Here is a 21,768-nt window from a genome sequence, read left to right as displayed (position 1 = left end):
ATTGGAGTTGGTCGTGTAGACAGATTGGAGTTGTACGTGTAGACAGATTGGAGTTGTACGTGTACACAGATTGGAGTTGTACGTGTACACAGATTGGAGTTGTACATGTACACAGATTGGAGTTGTACATGTACACAGATTGGAGTTGGCCGTGTAGACAGATTGGAGTTGGCCGTGTAGACAGATTGGAGTTGGCCGTGTAGACAGATTGGAGTTGGCCGTGTAGACAGATTGGAGTTGGCCGTGTAGACAGATTGGAGTTGGCCGTGTAGACAGATTGGAGTTGGCCGTGTAGACAGATTGGAGTTGGCCGTGTAGACAGATTGGAGTTGGCCGTGTAGACAGATTGGAGTTGGCCGTGTAGACAGATTGGAGTTGGCCGTGTAGACAGATTGGAGTTGGCCGTGTAGACAGATTGGAGTTGGCCGTGTAGACAGATTGGAGTTGGCCGTGTAGACAGATTGGAGTTGGCCGTGTAGACAGATTGGAGTTGGCCGTGTAGACAGATTGGAGTTGGCCGTGTAGACAGATTGGAGTTGGCCGTGTAGACAGATTGGAGTTGGCCGTGTAGACAGATTGGAGTTGGCCGTGTAGACAGATTGGAGTTGGCCGTGTAGACAGATTGGAGTTGGCCGTGTAGACAGATTGGAGTTGGCCGTGTAGACAGATTGGAGTTGGCCGTGTAGACAGATTGGAGTTGGCCGTGTAGACAGATTGGAGTTGGCCGTGTAGACAGATTGGAGTTGGCCGTGTAGACAGATTGGAGTTGGCCGTGTAGACAGATTGGAGTTGGCCGTGTAGACAGATTGGAGTTGGCCGTGTAGACAGATTGGAGTTGGCCGTGTAGACAGATTGGAGTTGGCCGTGTAGACAGATTGGAGTTGGCCGTGTAGACAGATTGGAGTTGGCCGTGTAGACAGATTGGAGTTGGCCGTGTAGACAGATTGGAGTTGGCCGTGTAGACAGATTGGAGTTGGCCGTGTAGACAGATTGGAGTTGGCCGTGTAGACAGATTGGAGTTGGCCGTGTAGACAGATTGGAGTTGGCCGTGTAGACAGATTGGAGTTGGCCGTGTAGACAGATTGGAGTTGGCCGTGTAGACAGATTGGAGTTGGCCGTGTAGACAGATTGGAGTTGGCCGTGTAGACAGATTGGAGTTGGCCGTGTAGACAGATTGGAGTTGGCCGTGTAGACAGATTGGAGTTGGCCGTGTAGACAGATTGGAGTTGGCCGTGTAGACAGATTGGAGTTGGTCGTGTAGACAGATTGGAGTTGGCCGTGTAGACAGATCGGAGTTGGCCGTGTAGACAGATCGGAGTTGGCCGTGTAGACAGATTGGAGTTGGTCGTGTAGACAGATTGGAGTTGGCCGTGTAGACAGATTGGAGTTGGTCGTGTAGACAGATTGGAGTTGTACGTGTATACAGATTGGATTGAACGTGTATACAGGTTGGAGTTGTACATGTACACAGATCAGAGTTGGCCATGTAGACAGATTGGAGTTGGTCGTGTAGACAGATTTGAGTTGTACATGTGGACAGATTGGAGTTGGCCGTGTATACAGATTGAGTTGTACGTGTATACAGATTGGAGTTGTACATGTACACAGATCAGAGTTGGCCATGTAGACAGATTGGAATTAGTCGTGTAGACAGATTGGACTTTTATGTGTATACAGATTGGAGTTGTACATGTACACAGATCGGAGTTGGCCATGTAGACAGATTGGAGGCGTACGGGCAGATAGATTGGAGTTGTCCATGTAAACAGATTGGAGTTGTACGTGTAGACAGATTGGAGTTGTGCGTGCAGACAGATTGGAGTTGTACGTGTAGACAGATTGGAGTTGTGCGTGCAGACAGATTGGAGTTGTACGCGTGGACAGATTGGAGTTGTACGTGTGGACAGATTGAATTTGCATGTGTAGACAGATTGGAGTTGGCCATGTAGACAGATGGGAGTTGTACGTGTATACAGATTGAGTTGTACATGTATACAGATTGGAGTTGTACATGTACACAGATCAGAGTTGGCCATGTAGACAGATTGGAGTTGGTCGTGTAGACAGATTGGAGTTTTATGTGTATACAGATTGGATTGTACGTGTATACAGATTGGAATTGTACATGTACACAGATCGGAGTTGGCCATGTAGACAGATTGGAGGCGTACGTGCAGACAGATTGGAGTTGTACATGTAGACAGATTGGATTTGTACGTGTGTACAGATTGGAGTTGGATGTGTAGACAGATTAGAGTTGGATGTGTAGACAGATTGGATTTGCATGTGTGGACAGATTGGAGTTGTACGTGTGGACAGATGGAATTTGCATGTGTAGACAGATTGGAGTTGGCCATGTAGACAGATGGGAGTTGTACATGTAGACAGATGGGAGTTGTACGTGTATACAGATTGAGTTGTACTTGTATACAGATTGGAGTCATACGTGTAGACAGATTGGAGTTGTACGTGTACACAGATTGGATTGAATGTGTATACAGATTGGAGTTGTACATGTACACAGATCAGAGTTGGTCGTGTAGACAGATTGGAGTTGTACGTGTAGACAGATTGGAGTTGTACGTGTGGACAGATTGGAGTTGTACGTGTAGACAGATTGGAGTTGTACGTGTAGACAGATTGGAGTTGGCCGTGTATACAGATTGGAGTTGTACATGTACACAGATCAGATTTGGCCATGTAGACAGATTGGAGTTGGTCGTGTAGACAGATTGGAGTTTTATGTGTATACAGATTGGATTGTACGTGTATACAGATTGGAATTGTACATGTACACAGATCGGAGTTGGCCATGTAGACAGATTGGAGGCGTATGTGCAGACAGATTGGAGTTGTACATGTAGACAGATTGGAGTTGTACTTGTGTACAGATTGGAGTTGGATGTGTAGACAGATTGGAGTTGCATGTGTAGACAGATTGGTGTTGTACATGTAGACAGATTGGAGTTTGCCGTGTATACAGATTGGAGTTGTACATGGAGTTGGTCGTGTAGACAGATTTGAGTTGGCCATGTAGACAGATTGGAGGCGTACGTGCAGACAGATTGGAGTTGTACATGTCGACAGATTGGAGTTGTACGTGTACACAGATTGGAGTTGTACGTGTAGACAGATTGGAATTGTACGTGTAGACAGATTGGAATTGTACGTGTAGACAGATGGGAGTTGTACATGTAGACAGATGGGAGTTGTACATGTAGACAGATGGGAGTTGTACGTGTGGACAGATGGGAGTTGTACGTGTAGACAGATGGGAATTGTTCGTGTAGAAAGATTGGAGTTGTACGTGTAGACAGATTGGAGTTGTACGTGTAGACAGATTGGAGTTGTACATGATATAGATCGAAACCGACTGAGGCCCAAGAACCTGCTCGTAGCACCTTAGGAGCAACAACAAGCCAATCTGAAAATGACCTGCTTGTCCTGGTTAATTTGAACTTCCAGTCTTTGGGATATTCAACCAATATACCAAGCATCATATCGGCACTGAATTTCACATACCACATTACTCATTGTGTGAGAGGCAGAACACCATATTAAACACCATATCCTTTCGGTGGTTTGCAATAAAAATAGTACTGACATAACCAACCAGACTGGACTTGCCAACCAATCAGAATTTTTCCCCCATGCTGTATAAAAGTTGGTTTCACCTTTAATTGGTATTCTTGCTAATTATCCTGATGAGTACAGGATGCAAAACTTCAACAAAATGTGAAATAAAAACGGAAAATGCAGGAGATGCTCAGCAGGTCTGTCAGCATCTGTGGCGAGAGAAACAGAGTTAACGTTTTGAGTCCAGAGATTGTTCTTTGCAACTCAAATTCTGAAAAGTTAACTCTCTATCTCTCTCCATAATTGCTACCAACCTGCTGAGTTTCTCCAGCACTTTCTATCGTTTTTGTTCAGATTCCCAGCATTTGTAGTCGTGGAGATGTACAGCACAGAAACAGGCCCTTCAGTCCAACTCATCCATGCCAACCAGATATCCCAACCATTTGTTGTATATTGCTTTTTTGTTTAGATCAGATTCCCTACAGTGTGGAAACAGGCCCTTCAGCCCAACAAGTCCACACTGACCCTCTGAGGAGAAACCCACACCGACCCATTTTCCTCTGACTAAAGCACCTAACATTATGGGCAATTTAGAATGGCCAATTCACCTGACCTGCACATCTTTTGGACTGTGGGGGGAAACAGGAGCACCTGGAGGAAACCCACACAGACACGGGGAGAATGTGCAAACTTTACACAGACAGTCACCCAAGGCTGGAATCGAATCTAGGTCCCTGGCGCTGTGAGGCAGCAGTGCTAACCACTGAGCCACCGTGCTCTTATACAATAAAATGTCTTTGTTCAACAAAACTCAAGCTCTGTACTACAAAATGTGTACTTATTTCTCTTGTTGATTTTGTTTTCACTTTAAATTAACTATAGTATATTAATTGTCTATCCTAGTGATGTTAGCACGGGTTAATAATTTTTCAGGCTGCTTACATTAAAATCATTTAGTTGAGCAATTCACATAATGAGACAAAGACCAATTTAGTTTTGACAATCAAAGTTCACAGTGTAAAAATAAAACTACTGGCTGCCAGAATTTGTTTTTTTTTTCAATATACTGTTCTGTTGAATTTAAGGTTTATTTTAAGAAAATAATGTTCAGATACTGATTCATGACTTTTATACTGTAGTTACTTAGTGCAAAAGAGTCAAGCTGCAATTGTACAGGTTCTTAATGAAACCACAGCAAGAATTTTGATGTACTTCCACAAGGGTATACATACTTCAGAAATGGTCCAACGACAATGCTAAAGACTAATTCTTGAATTAGAGGGTTGACCTACAAGAAGAGATTAGTTTTACCGGACGTATTCATGGGATGGCAGGCTTGCCCTGTGAGACCAAATTTGGTTGATTGGACCTGTATTCACTGGAGCTTCAAAGAATGAGATCGGATCTCATTGAAACATGTAAAATTCTGACAGTGCTAGACAGACTGAATGCAGTTGGTTTTTCACCTGGCTGAGGATTTAGAATAAAAATCGTGGTCTCGGGGCAAAGGATAGGCCAGTTTGGACTGAGATGAGGAGAAATTCAGTCAGTGGGTGAACCCACTGAATATTCTACCACCAAAGAGTATGAAGTCAAGGCACTAAATATGTAAGAAAGAAAGAGATATATTTCTAGAGGCTAAGGGTGTCACTTAGTATGGTGTTGAGACACAGGATCAGCCATGAATGATTGGCCTACTTCTGCGTCTATGTTTTTAAACTATTTTCCTATGAATACGTCTCTGATTTGGAGAGCAATAAGTGGCTTCACTGACTCATTAAATTCTGAGAGGGCTTGCCAGGGTAGAATCTGAAGGGATATTTTCATTGTTGGTACTAGGGGTATCATGTAAAAATAATGGGGTGTTTATTTACGACTGAGAGGAGGAAAGATTTCTTCCCAAGATTGAATTTTTGTACATCTAGTTGTGAATGTTTGGAGTTCTCTACCCTAATACATTGTGGACCATTGAAGACTGCGACAAACAGATTTCTGGACTAGGGAATCAAGGCGCACAGGCAGTGGGTGGGAAAATGAAATTGAAATCAAAGCTCATTCACGCTACAGCAGGCTCAGGAGGCTCAGTAGTTCCTATTTTTTATGTGTTTGTGATGTGTTCTTTTATTGTTGTGAATAGCTTTTAAGTTTGATCAACTGGGATCCGTTTTCCAATCCAGTGATGAAATTCATAGGTCCTTGCAGCAAAGTAATGCACAATGAATAACAATGAATGGACTGAACCACCAATCTAGATGTCTTATGACATCACAGACAAGCGCCTGCTCTGTCAAAGCTCGCTCTGTACCAACAGATTGTATCAGTGAGAAAAAAGAAGCTAATTCAAAATTACTTACTTCACTGGTTGCCATGTTTCTTGTTCAAAGCTTTTATGAATAGACTGAGCAATTGCCGATTCCATCAGATCAATATAACGTACCACCAGTGGAACAAAGAATTCTTGCAAATGTTTGTGAAATTTTCCATTGCACAATTGAGCTTTGAAAGAAGAATGAATTGCATTCATTAAACTTCAGATTTATAAATAGATATTTTAAATACATGCCATCATGCATCACTTGGATATATAGAAACACATAACAGTATTTCAATTAGACCTGGAATAGAAATCAGAGAAGCTGCTGGAGCACAAATTGGAACCAAAATATTTCTGAAATGAGGTAGTCCAACAAATGTGAATAACTCACCTGTGGTTATTATACCAAGATAGATCTATGCAATTTCACAAGAATTCAGCAATACAACTGTCAGTTCATTCCAAGTTCAAAAGTTTTGTGTCAGAACTGCCTTCTCAAATAATACATTTATTACCACATGTCCTAAGAACAGGAATGAAACAATTCCTTTCCACTGAATAGTTTATGTACAGGTGGACATGGATAGGGTGATCTAATGTAAGAAGACTCAGAGGGGGCTTCTGCAAAGCATAAACCCTAGCACAAACCCATTGGGCTGGATGCTCTGTTTACAATCTGCAAATTCTTTGTATAATTTCCAAATACATTCTAATAATGCTAATATTCTAATAAATATTATCAACAATGTATGCTTGAAATGTACTCAATCAATTTCCCTTCCCCATTTAATTAATAGGTAGTTGAAGTCAATTGAAGTCAACAGATTTATTACATACCAAAGTAAATATTAGGAAAAGAGCACCTCCATAACATGTGGACAAAAAATATCACTGACAGCAATTTCAAAGATTTTGTTTCAGATAACCTAGCCCTGGGCTATTTTCTCTTTACACAAAGAAACATCAGGATTTTCATTCAATCAGCTTGAACTAACTTCTCTGTATATCTTGTATGATATCTTGTGCGCTGCCCTGAACAGCTAGTTTTGTTTTCCTTGCTGAAAGTAGAAAACTGCACTTTTTATTTATTTTTCTATATTCTAGTTTATATTTCAATAGGCTTTTTAAAAACTTGCCTAATGATGTCTGTTCCCTCTGAACATGTATTCCCTCCTTCTCACACCCCAGCAACCATTATTACACAATTTATTGTTTCTGTCAATTTATTTCATCCTGTAGTATGTTTGGAGATTTTAAAACAAAACTGCCACAATAATTATGAACATTTTTTTTCTGTGATGCTTCCAAAGTTGATTTTCATTTACTGTTGGATTGCCCAAGGAAAGATGTTCCTGCATTCAAACTACAGGGAAGATATATTTGTCATGACGCAGTGTAGAGTCACCAGAATATGACCAAGGCTTAAATGTTGAAGACAGTTTGCATCAAGTTGATTTGTATTCCTGGACATCGCAAAATTTGAGGGGTAATTCAACCAAGATACACAAAATGATGAAAATGATTGATTGGATAGACTTAGAGAAACTGTCTGCCCTGGTGGGGGTATTTATAACACAGGAAATAAAATTTAAAATTCAAGCCAAACCATTTAGAAGGGGAACCAGAATGCAATTCTTCCTCAAAAAGGTGTGGAATTCTGGTTAGACAGTCACTGGCAAGTTTAGGTCAGAAATTTATTATCAGGAATGATTAAAACTGGCAATGATCCTGATGGTCTAACTATGAATGGATTAAGAAAAGTTTAAATTATATATTTACATTTATATGTTTAAAGAAGTTTATATTTATTAATGCACTTTCCATTTTCATACAATGATCTGCTTTCGACCATTTTTGCACTTCAATTATATTATTCTTACTGATATATTCATTAACATGCTTGTTCATGACGATCATCATATGTTTGGAGACAACAAAACAAATACTATAGACCTAGAGATGCGCCTGCGAAGGTTAGAGATATGTGGCTACACAAAAGATAACATGTACAATCCCCAAACCTCCTCAGGTGTTACTTTCCATTTCTAAGCGCATTGGCTGTAAAAGCACACCATCTCATTGTTACAAAAACAAGGCTGTTTCTGCAAAAGCACACTGTATGTGCTTTGTGTGTTTCAGCAAGCATTATTGTCATTACTGTTGCCATTGCCACCCACTGAGACACTGTGACTGCTGCACTGCCTTCACGGTTGCTCTAACTAGTTATCACATCCCCCAAGACTGGGCAAAACAAGATCTTCTGTACAGTAAGCACACTTTATTTTCTACACAGATGTTACTTGCGCTGTGTGAAGGCAACTGAGGAGTCCATTCCAATCTGCTCCAACTGAATTAAACACCTTGCTTTCAGTCACCCCTTCTGTTTCCCTGGCAGCACATTAGGGCAAAGTGTGCAGCAGAATCTGATGCATCTCACAATCAACCATCCATATATTTTGTGCACAGTATTGTCTAAAGATGTTTGTGCTGACAACTGTGTCCCATTTTGGAGCAATGCTCAGATCTACTGTTATGCTAGGTCTAATGAGCTGGTCTGTTTGCACACTGTGTAATACAGAGAGCCACAGAGAACAATTAGCTAAATTTCAAAAACTGACTCTGACAGTGAACATGCCTTCTTACAGGACTGTGCGATTGCTGCAGCTAGTTGCATTTTTATTATTTGAATGCGTCCATAATCTATCCATATATTTGTCTCTTTAGTTGCATGGCCATACAAAGCCTGAACGAGATACACAAGCAATGATTTTAATCTTGCACTCGCCAGGGCACAATTGCAAGAATACCACATTTCAAAGAGAATATCAATTTATACTGCAGAAGATGGTGCTGATCGATTGGAAAAAAAAATAAAATTTTGTTCCCTGTGAAATTTGATACTTTTGTGCTTCAGTAAAGAATGCAAGATGAAAAGATTTGACAGCATAAGAGTTCTGTATGACTTAAATGTAGAATGCTAGCATTGTATAGTGTATATGCATCATAATTTATACAGAAGCATCAAATCTTTTAAAAGCATAATCAGAATCTCTGATTAGACATGAAGGTTCTATAAAGCCATTTCCAAAATTTAAAACGCTTTGTCCTCACTTATAAATCTCTTCAGAGATTTATTGCAAAGTAACCTCAGATCCTCTTCCCTTTCCATATCCCAGCCCCTTTGCTTTGCCCATTACAGGCTGATTTCATACACCCTCCTGTATGCTTCTTCTCTATGCTAATCCACTCCTTGCCACTCCATGCCATATCATGATTGATGGTCGAGTCTTTAGGCACCTCGATCCCATTTTCTGATATCTGCTCCTCAAAATCTTCTACCTTTTTACCATCTGACCTCCTTGAAAAATGTTTTGCAGAGCTAATCTCTTAAAGTTTGCTTTAGACCACCTCTTGCAATTTTTCACTTACCATTTGTCATCTCTTTTGCTTCATATGCACACTGTCTATTTGTAACTGCAGATGACCCAGCACCCACTCCAAATGTAAACTTATTTTGCCTGGTGCATATCCTTCAATGTTCAACAAGGCCTTTCTGTGCATTAATTCTCTTCTTTGGCCTCCTTTAGTCATTTTTGAAAGGAAATACTGTTCCTTTTACCAATCCACATATGGTAGGAAAAATAACTAGTCTTTGTATGCAACTTTCCCTCGCTGTAATATCAACATTCCGGCCACTCATCCCCAGTGCCAGGAGTAGCTCTAAAATCAGCTAATCTGAAATTACACCAGTGCATTGTTCCTGCATTGAATTGAATATATTGTCAACGAGGCACAGTGAAAAGCTCGGTCTTACGAGCAATATAGGCAGATCACAGAGTTAAGTAGGTAAACAGCAGCAAAAACAAAACACAGGTACAAGCGAATGTTGAGAGTTTGTGAGTCCATCTAACAATAGGAGGGTAGAAACTGTTGTGAAACTGGTTGGTGCATGTGTTCAGGCTTCTGAACCTTCTCCCCACTGGTAGAGGTTTTAGAAAAACATTGCCAGGGTGGGATGGATCCTTAAGAACACTGGCGGTATCCTTGACAGCGGGCCTGGTAGATGAATTCTATAGATGGGAGGTTGGCCTTTATGATTGTCCGGGCTGAGTTCACCACTCTCTGCAACCGTCTCCGATCTTGAATGGTACAATTGCCATACCAGGTAGTGATACATCCAGACAGAATGCTCTCGATGGCGCACCTATAAAAGTTGGCAAGGGTATTCGCCGTCATGCCAAATTTCCTCAGATGCCTGAGGAAGAAGAGACGTTGTTGGGCCTTTGTAACCAGTGCATCCACATGAAGAATCCAAGAAAGCTTGTTGGGAATGACCACTCCTAGGAGCTTGACACTCTCCACTTGCTCCACCTCTGTGCTGTTAATGTGTAGGGGGGGCATGAGTAACATCCCACCAAAAGTCAATAATGAGTTCCTTGGTTTTACTGGCATTGAGAGTTAGGTTGCTCTCAGTGCACCATTTTTCCAGGTCTTCCACCTCCCGTCTGTAATCTGTTTCATCGCCATCTGAGATTCAACTGACTATGGTGGTGTCATCAGCGAACTTGTAAATGGCATTAGGATGGTATTTCGCGACACAGTCATGGTTTTATAGGGAGTACAGTAGGGGGCTAACTATGCACCCCTGGAGGGCTCCAGAGTTGAATGTTAGTGAAGATGAAATATTGTCCCCAGTCTTCACTGTTTGTGGCCTGTGGGTCAGGAAACCGAGGATCCAGTTGCAGAGAGTAGGGCTTAGTCCGAGTGCACGAAGTATAGTAATCAGTCTCGAAGTGTTGAAGGCTGAACTGTAGTCAATGAGTAGGATTCTTATGTAGCTGTTCTTGGTGTCAAGATGTTCTGGGGAGAAGTGGAGGGCAAGTGATATGGCATCTAATGTGAATCTATTGGTCCGATAGGCAAATTGGAGTGAGTCAAGAGTAGTGGGGAGGCTGGAATTGATTAATGCCATGACCAGCCTTTCAAAGCACTTCATGACCACTGAAGTTAGAGCCACTGGGCGGTAGTCATTGAGACATGCTGCATGAGCCTTCTTAGGCACAGGGATGATGTTGACCCTCTTGAAACAGGCAAGGACAGTGGCCTGCAGCAGGGAGAGGTTGAAGATGTCTGAGAAGATCTCTGCCAGTTCATCTGCGCATGCTCTGAGTGCACTGTCTGGTACTCCGTAGGTCCCATTGCTTTCCTTGGACTCACACAAAGGAAAACTGATCTCACCTCTGATGCAATGTCTGGTGGAATAATTTCCTCAGGACTTGTCAGAATAGGTTTGATGTCGCTGCAGAAATTCTGATCAAAGTGAGCATAGAGGGCATTGAGACGATCTGGGAGTTATGTGTCATTGTCTGCTATCTTGCACTATCTCTTTTTAGAACCTGTGATGTCATTCAGTCCTTGCCATAGTCGCTGGGTGACTATCTGGGTCTCTAGTTTGGGTCGGTATTGGTCCTTGGCTGTCTTAATGACTCTCCAAAGGTCATATTTGGATTCCTTATATTTGAGTGGGTCTCCTGATCTGAAGGCCGCACACCTGGTTTTTAGCAGGTTGTGTATGTCCTGATTCATGCAGAATTTACTGTTGGGGAACACCCGGATTGACTTGTGCGGTATGCCGTCCTCCACACACTTGCTGATTAAGCCTGTGACGATGGTGTTGTGTTCGTCCAAGGTACCTGCAGAGTGTTTGAACATGACTCAATCAGCTGATTCCAGACAGTACTGGAGTCGATCCTCTGCCTCCTCCGACCAACACTGGACCTGTATCCATGAGGGAGGATCTCCCGCTTGAGCTTTTGTCTGTAAGCCGGCAGAAGAAGACGCATTATGGTCGGAGTTCCCGAAATAAGGGTGGGGAATGGAGCGGTAGGCATCTTTAACAGTGGTGTAGCACTGGTCTAAAATGTTCAGGCCCCTAGTGGGGCAGGTAATATTCTGGTGCTACTTAAGCAACACCTTCCTTAGATTGACTTGATTGAAGTTGCCAGTCACAATAAACAAGGCCTCGGGGTGCTCCGTCTCCAGGGTGTTCGTAATGGAGTACAGCACATCCAGAGCTTGCTCGATCTTTGCTTGTGGTAGTTTGTACACAGCAGTTAGTATAGCAGCGGCAAATTCCCATGGTAGATAGAAGGGGCGGCAATTAATAGAGAGGAATTCAAGGTTTGGGGAGCAATGGCTGCCCAGGATTGCAATGTCCATGCACCTCAAGTTGTTGATTAAAAAGCAAGCCCCTCCACTCTCTGTCTTACCTGAGCACGCTGTACAGTCCATACGATGGATAGAGAAACCATCAGCCTGAATTGTGCAGTCGGGAATGGATGGGTGATTTACAAATTCATAACTATACTCATTACATTTCCAGACCCTTGTCATTGTAATACAGTCTATAAAAGCAGTGGCCAAGAATCACTTTCAATTCACACCTAACCACGAAAGGTTTAGCATGTTGCAGGGATGGACTGAATGTCAGTGATTTAATCTCTGACAGCAATCAGCATTCTTCAGATTCCAAATATGTGAATACCAAAGAGAAGCATCCAATCTTGTATTTGTTGCCAACATTTTCCATCAGTTACAATGATTTAATCTTTGTTGAAATAGAGATCGGCTGAAATGGCAGACCTGCTATCTATGATTTTCCATCCATTATGAATTAATAGATGGCAAGCCTTCGGGAGCATACCTTTGAATTCTCGATATGCAAACCCAGCAGGCAAGGCATCCTGCCAGGAATATGAAGTCATTAAATAGGATGCATTATGTTCTGCAGAATCTTTGTCTTTTTTAAAAAATATAAATCTACCTGAAACAAACCCATAAAGTTCCCACAGTTTATTCAATTAAATAACATTGTGGAGTCTTAATCAATTCAAGTCATGTAATTTATGACGATGATCATTTGAACAAGGGTAGGCAACATCTGAAATATTTGCTAATAAATACAGGTAAACAAATACCTGTTCACTTTTATTTTTATGCATATGTTAAATATGGATGTAAATTTGCTCACTGAGCTGGAAGGTTTGTTTTCAGACGTTTCATCACCATACTAGGTAACATCATCAGTGAGCCTCTGGTGAAGCACTGGTCATATGGCCTGCTTTTTATTTATATTTCTAGGTTTCCTTGGGTTGGTGATGTCATTTTCTGTGATGATGTAATTTCCTATGGTGATGTAATTTCCTGTGCTTTTTCTCAGGGGGGAGGAAATGGGATCCACATCAATGTGTTTGTTGATATACTTCTGGTTGGAGTGCCATGCTTCTAGGAATTCTCATGCGTGTCTCTGTTTGGCTTGTCCTAGGAAACATGCATGGGAAAATTTGATAATGCTCTTCAGGAGGGTTGAAACTAATTTAGCAGGGAAATGGGAACCTAAATTGTAATTCCAGGGTCCAGGAGGTTAAGAGTAGTGAGGCCAGAAATATGGCTTCAAAGTCACAAGAGTGCACCAGCAAGCAGTAAGATAGTTTGAAGTGTGTCTACTTCAACTTCAGGAGCATCCAGAATAAAGTGGGTGAACTCGCAGCATGGGATGGTACCTGATACTTCGATGTTGTGGCCAATACAGAGACGTGGATAGAGCAGGGACAGGAATGGTTGTTGCAGGTTCCAGGATTTCGATGTTTCAGGAAGAACAGAGAAAATGGTAAAAGAGGGGGAGGTGTGTGGCATTGTTAGTCAAGGATAGTATTACGGTGGCAGAAAGGACCTTTGATGAGGACTCATCCACTGAGATAATATGGACTGAGGTTAGAAACAGCAAAGGAGAGGTTGGGACTTTTCTATAGACCTCCAAAAAATTCCAGAGATGTAGAGGAAAGCAAAACAAAGATGATTCTGGATAGGACTGTGAGTAACAGGGTAGCTGTTATGGGGCCTTTAACTTTCCAAATATTGACTGGAAATGCTATAGTTCAAGTATGTTAGATGGGTCAGTTTTTGTCCAATGTGTGCAGAAGGATTTCCTGACAGTATGTAAACAGGCTTACAAGGGGTGAAGTCACATTGGATTTGGTACTGGGTAATGAACCCGGCCAGGTGTTAGATTTGGAGGTGCGTAAGCAGTTTGGTGATAGTGACCACAATTCAGTTATGTTTACTTTAGCGATGGAAAGCGATAGGTATATACCACAGGGCAAGAGTTACAGATGTGGGAAGTGTAATTATAATGCAATAAGGCAAGATTTAGGATGAATAGGATGGGATAAGAAATTGCAGGGGATTTGGAGCTTAATCAAGGAACAGCTACTGCGTGGCCTTGATAAATATGTACCTGTCAGGAAGGGAGGAAGTAGTTGAGCAAGGGAGCCCTGGTTTAATAAATTAAAAAAAAATAATATCTCGTCAAGAGGAAGAAGAAGGCTTATACTAGCATGAGACATGAAGGCTCAGTTAGAACATTTGAGATTTACAAGCAAGCCAGGAAAGACCTAAAGAGAAAACTAAGAGTCAGGAAGGGACATGAGAAGCTGTAGGCAGATAGGATCAAGGAAAACCCTAAAGGGTTCTATAGTCATATCAGGAATAAAAGAATGACTCGAGTAAGATTAGGGCCAATCAAGGATTGTAGAAGGAAGTTGTGTGTGGAGTCCGAGGAGATAGGAGAAGCGCTAAATGAATATTTTCATAGGTATTCACACTGAAAAAAGACAATGTTGTCAAGAAGAATTTGGGATACAGGCTACTAGACTAGGTGGGATTGGTGTGGGAGGAGGTGTTAGCAATTCTGGAAAGTGTGAAAATAGATAAATCCTCTGGGCTGGATGGGATTTAACCTAGGATTCTCTGGGAAACCAGGGAGGAGATTGCTGAGCCTTTGGCTTTGATCTTTATGTTGTCATTGTATACAGGAATAGTGCCAGAAGACTGGAGGATAGCAAATGTTGTCCCCCTGTTCAAGAAGGGGAGCAGAGTCAACCTGGTAATTATAGATCAGTGAGCCTTACTTCGGTTGTGGGTAAAATCTTGGAAATTATTATAAGAGATAGGATTTATAATCATCTAGGAAGGAATAACTTGATCAGAGACAGTCAACATGGTTGTTTGAAGGGTAGGTCATGCCTCACAAACCTTATTGGGTTCTTTGAGAAGGTGACCAGACAGGTAGATGAGGGTAAAGTGGTTGATGTGGTATATATGGATTTCAGTTAAGTATTTGATAAGGTTCCCTACGGTAGGCTATTGCACAAAATATGGAGGCAATGGGATTGAAGGTGATTTCGTGGTTTGCATAAGAAATTGACTAGCTGAAAGAAGACAGAGGGCGGTGGTTGATGGGAAATGTTCATCCTGGAGTTCAGTTACTAGAGGTGTACCGCAAGGACCAATTTTGGGTTCACTGCTGTTTGTCATTTTTGTAAATGACCTAGATGAGGGCATAGGAGGATAGGTTAGTAAATTTGCAGATGACACTAAGGTCGGTGGAGTTGTGGATAGTGCCGAAGGATGTTGCAAGTTACAGAGGGACATAGATAAGCTGCAGAGCTGGGCTGAGAGGTGGTAAATGGAGTTTAATGTGGAAAAGTGTGAGGTGATTCACTTTTGAAGGAGCAACAGGAATAACGAGTACTGAGCTAATGGTACGATTCTTGTCAGTGTAGCTGAGCAGAGAGATCTTGCTGTCCATGTACATAAATCCCTGGTTGATAGGGTTGTTAAGAAGGCATATGGTGTGTTAGCTTTTCAGAGTCACAAGTTCATGTTGCAGCTGTACAAAACTCAGGTGTGGCCACATTTGGAGTATTGCGTACAGTTTGATTAGATTAGATTAGATTACATTAGATTAGATTACATTACAGTGTGGAAACAGGCCCTTCGGCCCAACAAGTCCACACCGACCCGCCGAAGCGAAACCCACCCCATACCCCTACATTTACCCCTTACCTAACACTACGGGCAATTTAGCATGGCCAATTCACCTGACCCTGCACATCTTTTTGGACTGTGGGAGGAAACCGGAGCACCCGGAGGAAACCCACGCAGACACGGGGAGAACGTGCAAACTCCACACAGTCAGTCGCCTGAGGTGGGAATTGAACCCGGGTCTCAGGCGCTGTGAGGCAGCAGTGCTAACCACTGTGCTACCGTGCCACCCATAATGTGGGTCACCACATTATAGGAAGGATGTGGAAGCTTTGGAAAGGGTTCAGAGGCGATTTACTAGGATATTGCCTGGTATGGAGAGAAGTTTATGAGGAAAGGCTGAGGGACTTGAGGCTATTTTTGTTAGAGAGAAGAAGGTTGAGAGGTGACTTAATTGAGGCATATAAGATAATCAGAGGGTTAAATAGGGTGGACGTGAGAGCCTTTTTCCTCGATGGTGATGGCTAGTACGAGGGGACACAGTTTTAAATTAAGAGGTGATAGATATATAACAGATGTCAGAGGTAGGTTTTTTTTTACTCAGAGAGTAGCAGGGGCGTGCAACGTCCTGCCTGCAAAAGTAGTAGACTTGCCAACATTCCTGAAGAGGGGCTTATGCCAGAAACGTCGATTCTCCTGCTCCTCGGATGCTGCCTGGCCTGCTGCGCTTTTCCAGCACCACACTTTTCAACTCTGGTCTCCAGCATCTGCAGTCCTCACTTTCTCCTCCTTGCCAAGATTAAGGGCATTTAAATGGTCATTGGATAAACATATGGATGAAAATGGAATAATATAAGTTATTATTCCATTATGGTTCCACAAGTCGGCGGAACATCAAGGGCCAAAGGACCTGTACTGCACTGTTATGTTCTATCCGTGTCCACTGTAACATTTTGAAGTCATCAGTATAATGTGCTATCAGTAATACAGTACCGTGGGAATGAGTAGTGATGTGAAATCGTCAATTAAAATCAATCATGGAAGTGCACCATTAGTACGTCCTGAGAAATCATTCAGTAGCCCCACGAAGTCCTTCACAGTCCTCTGACCTCTAACGTAGCTCAAAAGGACTTTCCTATTGGTACCAGTTATTGACTCTCTTTGTCTCTTAACAAATATTTGGTTGCTCTAATAATAGTTTTTGTAACTCTTAGCTAATTTTAATATCATTGGTACACTGTAGACATGCTTAATGAGATCCAATGAGAACACAATCAGACAAAACCAGCAAAGGTCAGATATTGACTGCCAAAGTCAGATTCCCTTACTTTCACAACTTTCATTTGTAAATGTTTTAACTTTTCCTTCTTCATTGGAAGTCACTTGGGATTGACAATGACTTGCTTTCTCTCTGGCCAGATAGATTATAAAATGGCTCTTAAATCCAAAAGATGGTATACAGACTCTGCTACATGTTGGGCAAATAAGGCTTGAAGAATCAATGAAATAAGATAGACGCTTGCAAGTACTCTCCGATGTCTCACCTTCAACTCTGCATGTTTTAGGCAAAATCTCTTGAGGCGTTTGGTGCATTTTTGAATAAATCATTTCCATTTTGAATGGCCATAAGCCTATCATGAGTCTTCTCAGGGTTGATATGAGGACATCCCTAATGCATTTCCACTGGCCTTCCATTAAGAGTTCCTGTTGTGACTGGATTCCAAGTGGAACAATTACTGTGGTGATCTGATGTCAGGCATATGGAAATCCTGTCCAGTCGAGCTGATTTTGAGTGATTAACATGTCAATGCTGGGCATATTGGCTTGGGAGAGCATGCTGCTTTTGAACCAAATTTCTGGTTACCAGATTTATAGGATCTTAGGAAGGCATGTCTAATCTAATGATGTTCTTATTCCTTCCAATAGTCTCCCTACTCTCCCTATCAGAGCCTCTACGCTTTCTACAGAAGGTTTTGTGCTCTCTTTTGGAATCTTTCCACTGACATCCCCATGCTCTCTACTCCTTCTATTGATTCACATGTTACATCTGTGTCTCTACTTTTTCCATTGATGCCTTCAATGACATGATTGCTGCTCATTTTCCGTCTCATGTGCTTTTTTTCCCCCTCTATATTGCGGTATCTTTATTTTTCCTCCTGATGTGTTGCTGGACTGTTAGCTTTGTTCTGATGTGATCATCCACTTTTTCTATTTGTCTTCTTGGTCATTCTGCTGATTTCCTTAATTGTGTAACTGCTGTAAAGCTTATTCAAATAATAATTTTACACTTTCTATTACAGGCTAATTTGCTTTCTCTCAAAAGCACTTATTGTGCAGAATCCAAAATAAGTCATACTAGCTTTTATGTAAATACATGGAAGATTTACCAGATGCATTTGCTCCTATCATAAACGATCTCTGCAACATAATCAGTAACTGTCATAGAGAATACGTAATTGTGGAATTGGACTGATTTCCTTATTGAGAAAATCATCATTTCCCAATCCATAATTCTAAGACGTGGCAGATTAATAATTGTCATCATAAAATCTATGCACTAAACAATTTTACTGCCTGTTCTAATTGTTTTGACAAACAGTGAAAATTAGGCTGACTATGAGATATTTACTTCTACTGTGTCGGGACTCCATGTAATACAGGCAAAGCACTGAAAAAAATGCACTTTCAGACATATGGTTAACAGTATTCACATAGTGGAAGCCTTCAGAGCAATGAAATGAAGGTGAAGATCACAAATTAATTGTAAACGGTAACAGTATATATGGCTATCACAGATACTGATTAACACAATGTGAATAGCCAAGGACAGCATCATATTAGTACTCTATAACCTGCTATGACAAATAGATTCAGTAATTTATCTTAATGAATGTCTGCTCAGACTTACTTTGAAATCATTAGTGGATTATTTCTTTCCCACTGTCTACACATGCCTTGTCAAACTCATACTGTGTTTCTCTGTCCCAATTTAAGCATCAGTCCTACAAGTTCATTTCTAGAACCCACAAGATATACAGTACTGGCAATGCTTCAATTGAAGGCCTGGTGTTAAGTGTGCAGGATTGCTCTGCGTGAAGGGTTTAAGAATCTACTCATATACAGTTTTCTAATCCAGAAAGCTGAGCCGAAGTAACTGCAAAAAATTTAGTCTTTTTAATTGGCTCAATACAGTTAAAAAAAAACTAATCCACTGAGACCCTCACCTTTTTATTTTAGAATGAGATTCTGATAATGAGAGATGACTTTCTTAGTCACTCTGGGCGGTAATATGGATAATTTGATTCCACTTCACTGTCCCTGTTAATTATTAACACTAGCCTTTTTATTGTCCTGAGACCACATTCTGTTGTTTGACCATTCAATTCTTTTTAAAGAGCTATACTTCAGTAAAGAAGCATGTTGATTTTAAAATGCTTCATTAAAATGTCGTTGTGTTCATTTATTTCAAGCCTACCTGGATTTTCACAGCATCTTTGTCTTGCCTTTGTGAGATTTTCCCCCTCAATCAGAGCTACCAGACTCTCAGTAATTCTGTCTTGCCGTTTTGTGCAGGAAAACTCATGGTCGACAATCTCCCTCAATCAAGGAGGATGGCCGTCTTTTGGAAGATCCAATACAGCAAGTCAAAAGTAGCCTCCGGCATCAGTCCAGGGACTTGGAATCAATCAGGCAATCAACAACTTGGGGCAGTCAAAATGAGGCTTCAGTCCACATAAGGGATGGAGTGCCAAATAACAGGTAACCCACATCCTTTTGGAATGAGAGGGAGATGGGTAACAAGGGAGGTAAAAGTGGGCAGGATAACTGTTACTTCTGGTGCAGTGGACAGCTGTGTGACCTTTTAAATATGTCACGGGCACAAGTAATGCTGATCTTTCAGTAGATACCCGCCAAGAGGCGATTTATTTTGGGAACGCGTATGGTATGATGGGGCCAGAATCTGACCTGACCTAGGTGCACAGTAGGTAGTTAATGAGGTCAGTGTGGCAAGATATTACTAGATTACTTACAGTGTGGAAACAGACCCTTCGGTCCAACAAGTCCACACCGACCCGCTGAAGCGCAATCCACCCGACCATTTACCCCTTCACCTAACACTACAGGCAATTGAGCAGGCCAATTCACCTAACCTGCACATTTTTGGACTGCGGGAGGAAACCGGAGCACCCAGAGGAAACCCACGCAGACACAGGTAGAATGTACAAACTCCACACAGAGAGTCGCCTGAGGCGGGAATTGAACCCAGGTCTCTGGTACTGTGAGGCAGCAGTGCTATCCACTGTGCCACCGTGCTGCCCACATATGGCAAGAAACTTTGAGAATTCTTGTGGTGGAAACTGCTCAAAAATATTTGATGTATCTTGAAGGTGATCATACGTAATTTAGAAATGACCAGTTACTGATTCTGGTATTTTCAGACAAGGATGAAAATGTATGAAGAGGTTTCATGGTAATAACACTGCTGTACCAAGTGTTCAATTGTGAGCAGAGCTAATTTAGAATCACAGATTCCCTACAGTGTGGAAACAGGCCATTTGGCCCAACAAGTCCATACTGATATTCTGGAGAGGAATCCACCCAGACCCACTCCTCTATTAGTCTACATTTACCCCTAATAAATGCAACTAACCTATACATCTCTGAACACTATGGGCAGTTTAGCATGGTCAATTCACCTAACCTGCACATCTTCGGATTATTCGAGGAAACCAGAGCACCTTGAGAAAACCGATGCCAACACGGGGAGAACAAAACCTACTATATCTTCTGTTTTGAAGTGACTTTACACTTTGAATATTGGGAACGGACTTCACTTCAGGGAGAATGTTCAAACTCCACACAGATAGTCATCAGAGGCTGGAACCGAACTCAGGTCCTGGCGCTTTGAGGCAGCAGTGCTAACCACTGAGCCACTATGCCACTCTAATTTACAATTAATATGTGCAGGTTATCCAGATCATCTCTATTATTTTCAAAATTTTAATCACATGTTCAAACAATTAAATATTGGGAAGGCACAATCTTATCCACAGAACCTGTCCCTTTGTCGATTATTTCTTCCTCTTTTCTGATCATTGTCTCAAGTTGAAGCTGACTTCTTGCAACCTGTTTCAAAATCCACAACTGTCCATCACAAAGGCATTCATTTCCATGTTCCACACCAGGGTCACAGATGCTGGTACTTCAAAGCACTTTTGTTACAATACTCCACTTCTTAAATTATTGAGGCATTGGTCTAAAATGTAACAGGAGAAGCAAGGCCTACTTAGCTTCTAGCACAGGGATTACTTCATTGAGTGGGTTAGAATCTGATCGTGAACTAGATTCCCCCTTTAAGCAGTGAAGTGCATTCCCTAGTATTCAAAGTGTGAAGTCATTTTCAAACAGAAGATATAGTAGCTTTTGTGGAGTTGTACCAATGGCAAAAGTCTACAACCATGGGAAGAGTATCAATGCTCCCGGCTAAACGTTCTCATTTAGGTCTAGTATGGGTCAGACTCTTTAAATTACTGCATGTGTGCTTGTGCAAAAAGAAATTACCCATGTATTCCCAAACAGAAATTAGAGGGAATGTTGGAGTACACATACAGAATTTAAACTTAGGAAATCAGTGATGTTCACAAGTCTGCTGCCTCTTAATTTTAATGGGCAGAAAAATCTCATGAGCCTGCTGTGTCTTCCAAAGAGGCAAACAAAGTGTTCTTTCAGTGCCTGTTTGCAAAATCTCCATCTTTGTGCAAAGCACTACTGTTCAAAGTAAAACACAAACAGTAATTTTTCAATGAAAGAAAAATGCTGCAGAAAGCAGGGAATCCAATCAAAGAACAAAGTACTGGAGAAACTTGGCAGGTGTAGCAGCATCTGAGGAGACAGAAACAGAGATGATGCTTCTCGTCAGACTCTTCTACATTGGGGCAAAGTGGAGTTTTTTGAAATGGCAAGGAACTAGGAGCTTGGCTCATTCTTAAGAATGGAGCATGACATGGTCACCAAGTCTGTGTTGGATCTCACTCAAGTGAAGGAGAATGCAT

General features: G+C 41.7%; 1 protein-coding gene across 27 annotated transcripts in view; it reads right to left on the bottom strand.

Moving 5' to 3' along the window:
- cadps2 (Ca++-dependent secretion activator 2) overlaps positions 1-21,768 on the bottom strand; it is a 724,760-nt gene that overhangs the window by 119,283 nt on the left and 583,709 nt on the right. For all 27 annotated transcript variants that reach the window (XM_043709173.1, XM_043709174.1, XM_043709162.1 and 24 more), the window contains one exon: positions 5,931-6,072. In XM_043709173.1, coding sequence (XP_043565108.1) covers positions 5,931-6,072 — 142 coding nt within the window. The remainder of the gene's footprint in view (positions 1-5,930; positions 6,073-21,768) is intronic.

The sequence above is a fragment of the Chiloscyllium plagiosum genome, chromosome 19, assembly GCF_004010195.1.
Source record: "Chiloscyllium plagiosum isolate BGI_BamShark_2017 chromosome 19, ASM401019v2, whole genome shotgun sequence".
NCBI classification, from domain to species: Eukaryota; Metazoa; Chordata; class Chondrichthyes; order Orectolobiformes; family Hemiscylliidae; genus Chiloscyllium; species Chiloscyllium plagiosum.
The sequence above is the reverse complement of the archived record's forward strand: the minus strand, read 5'-3'. Positions and strand labels throughout refer to the sequence as shown.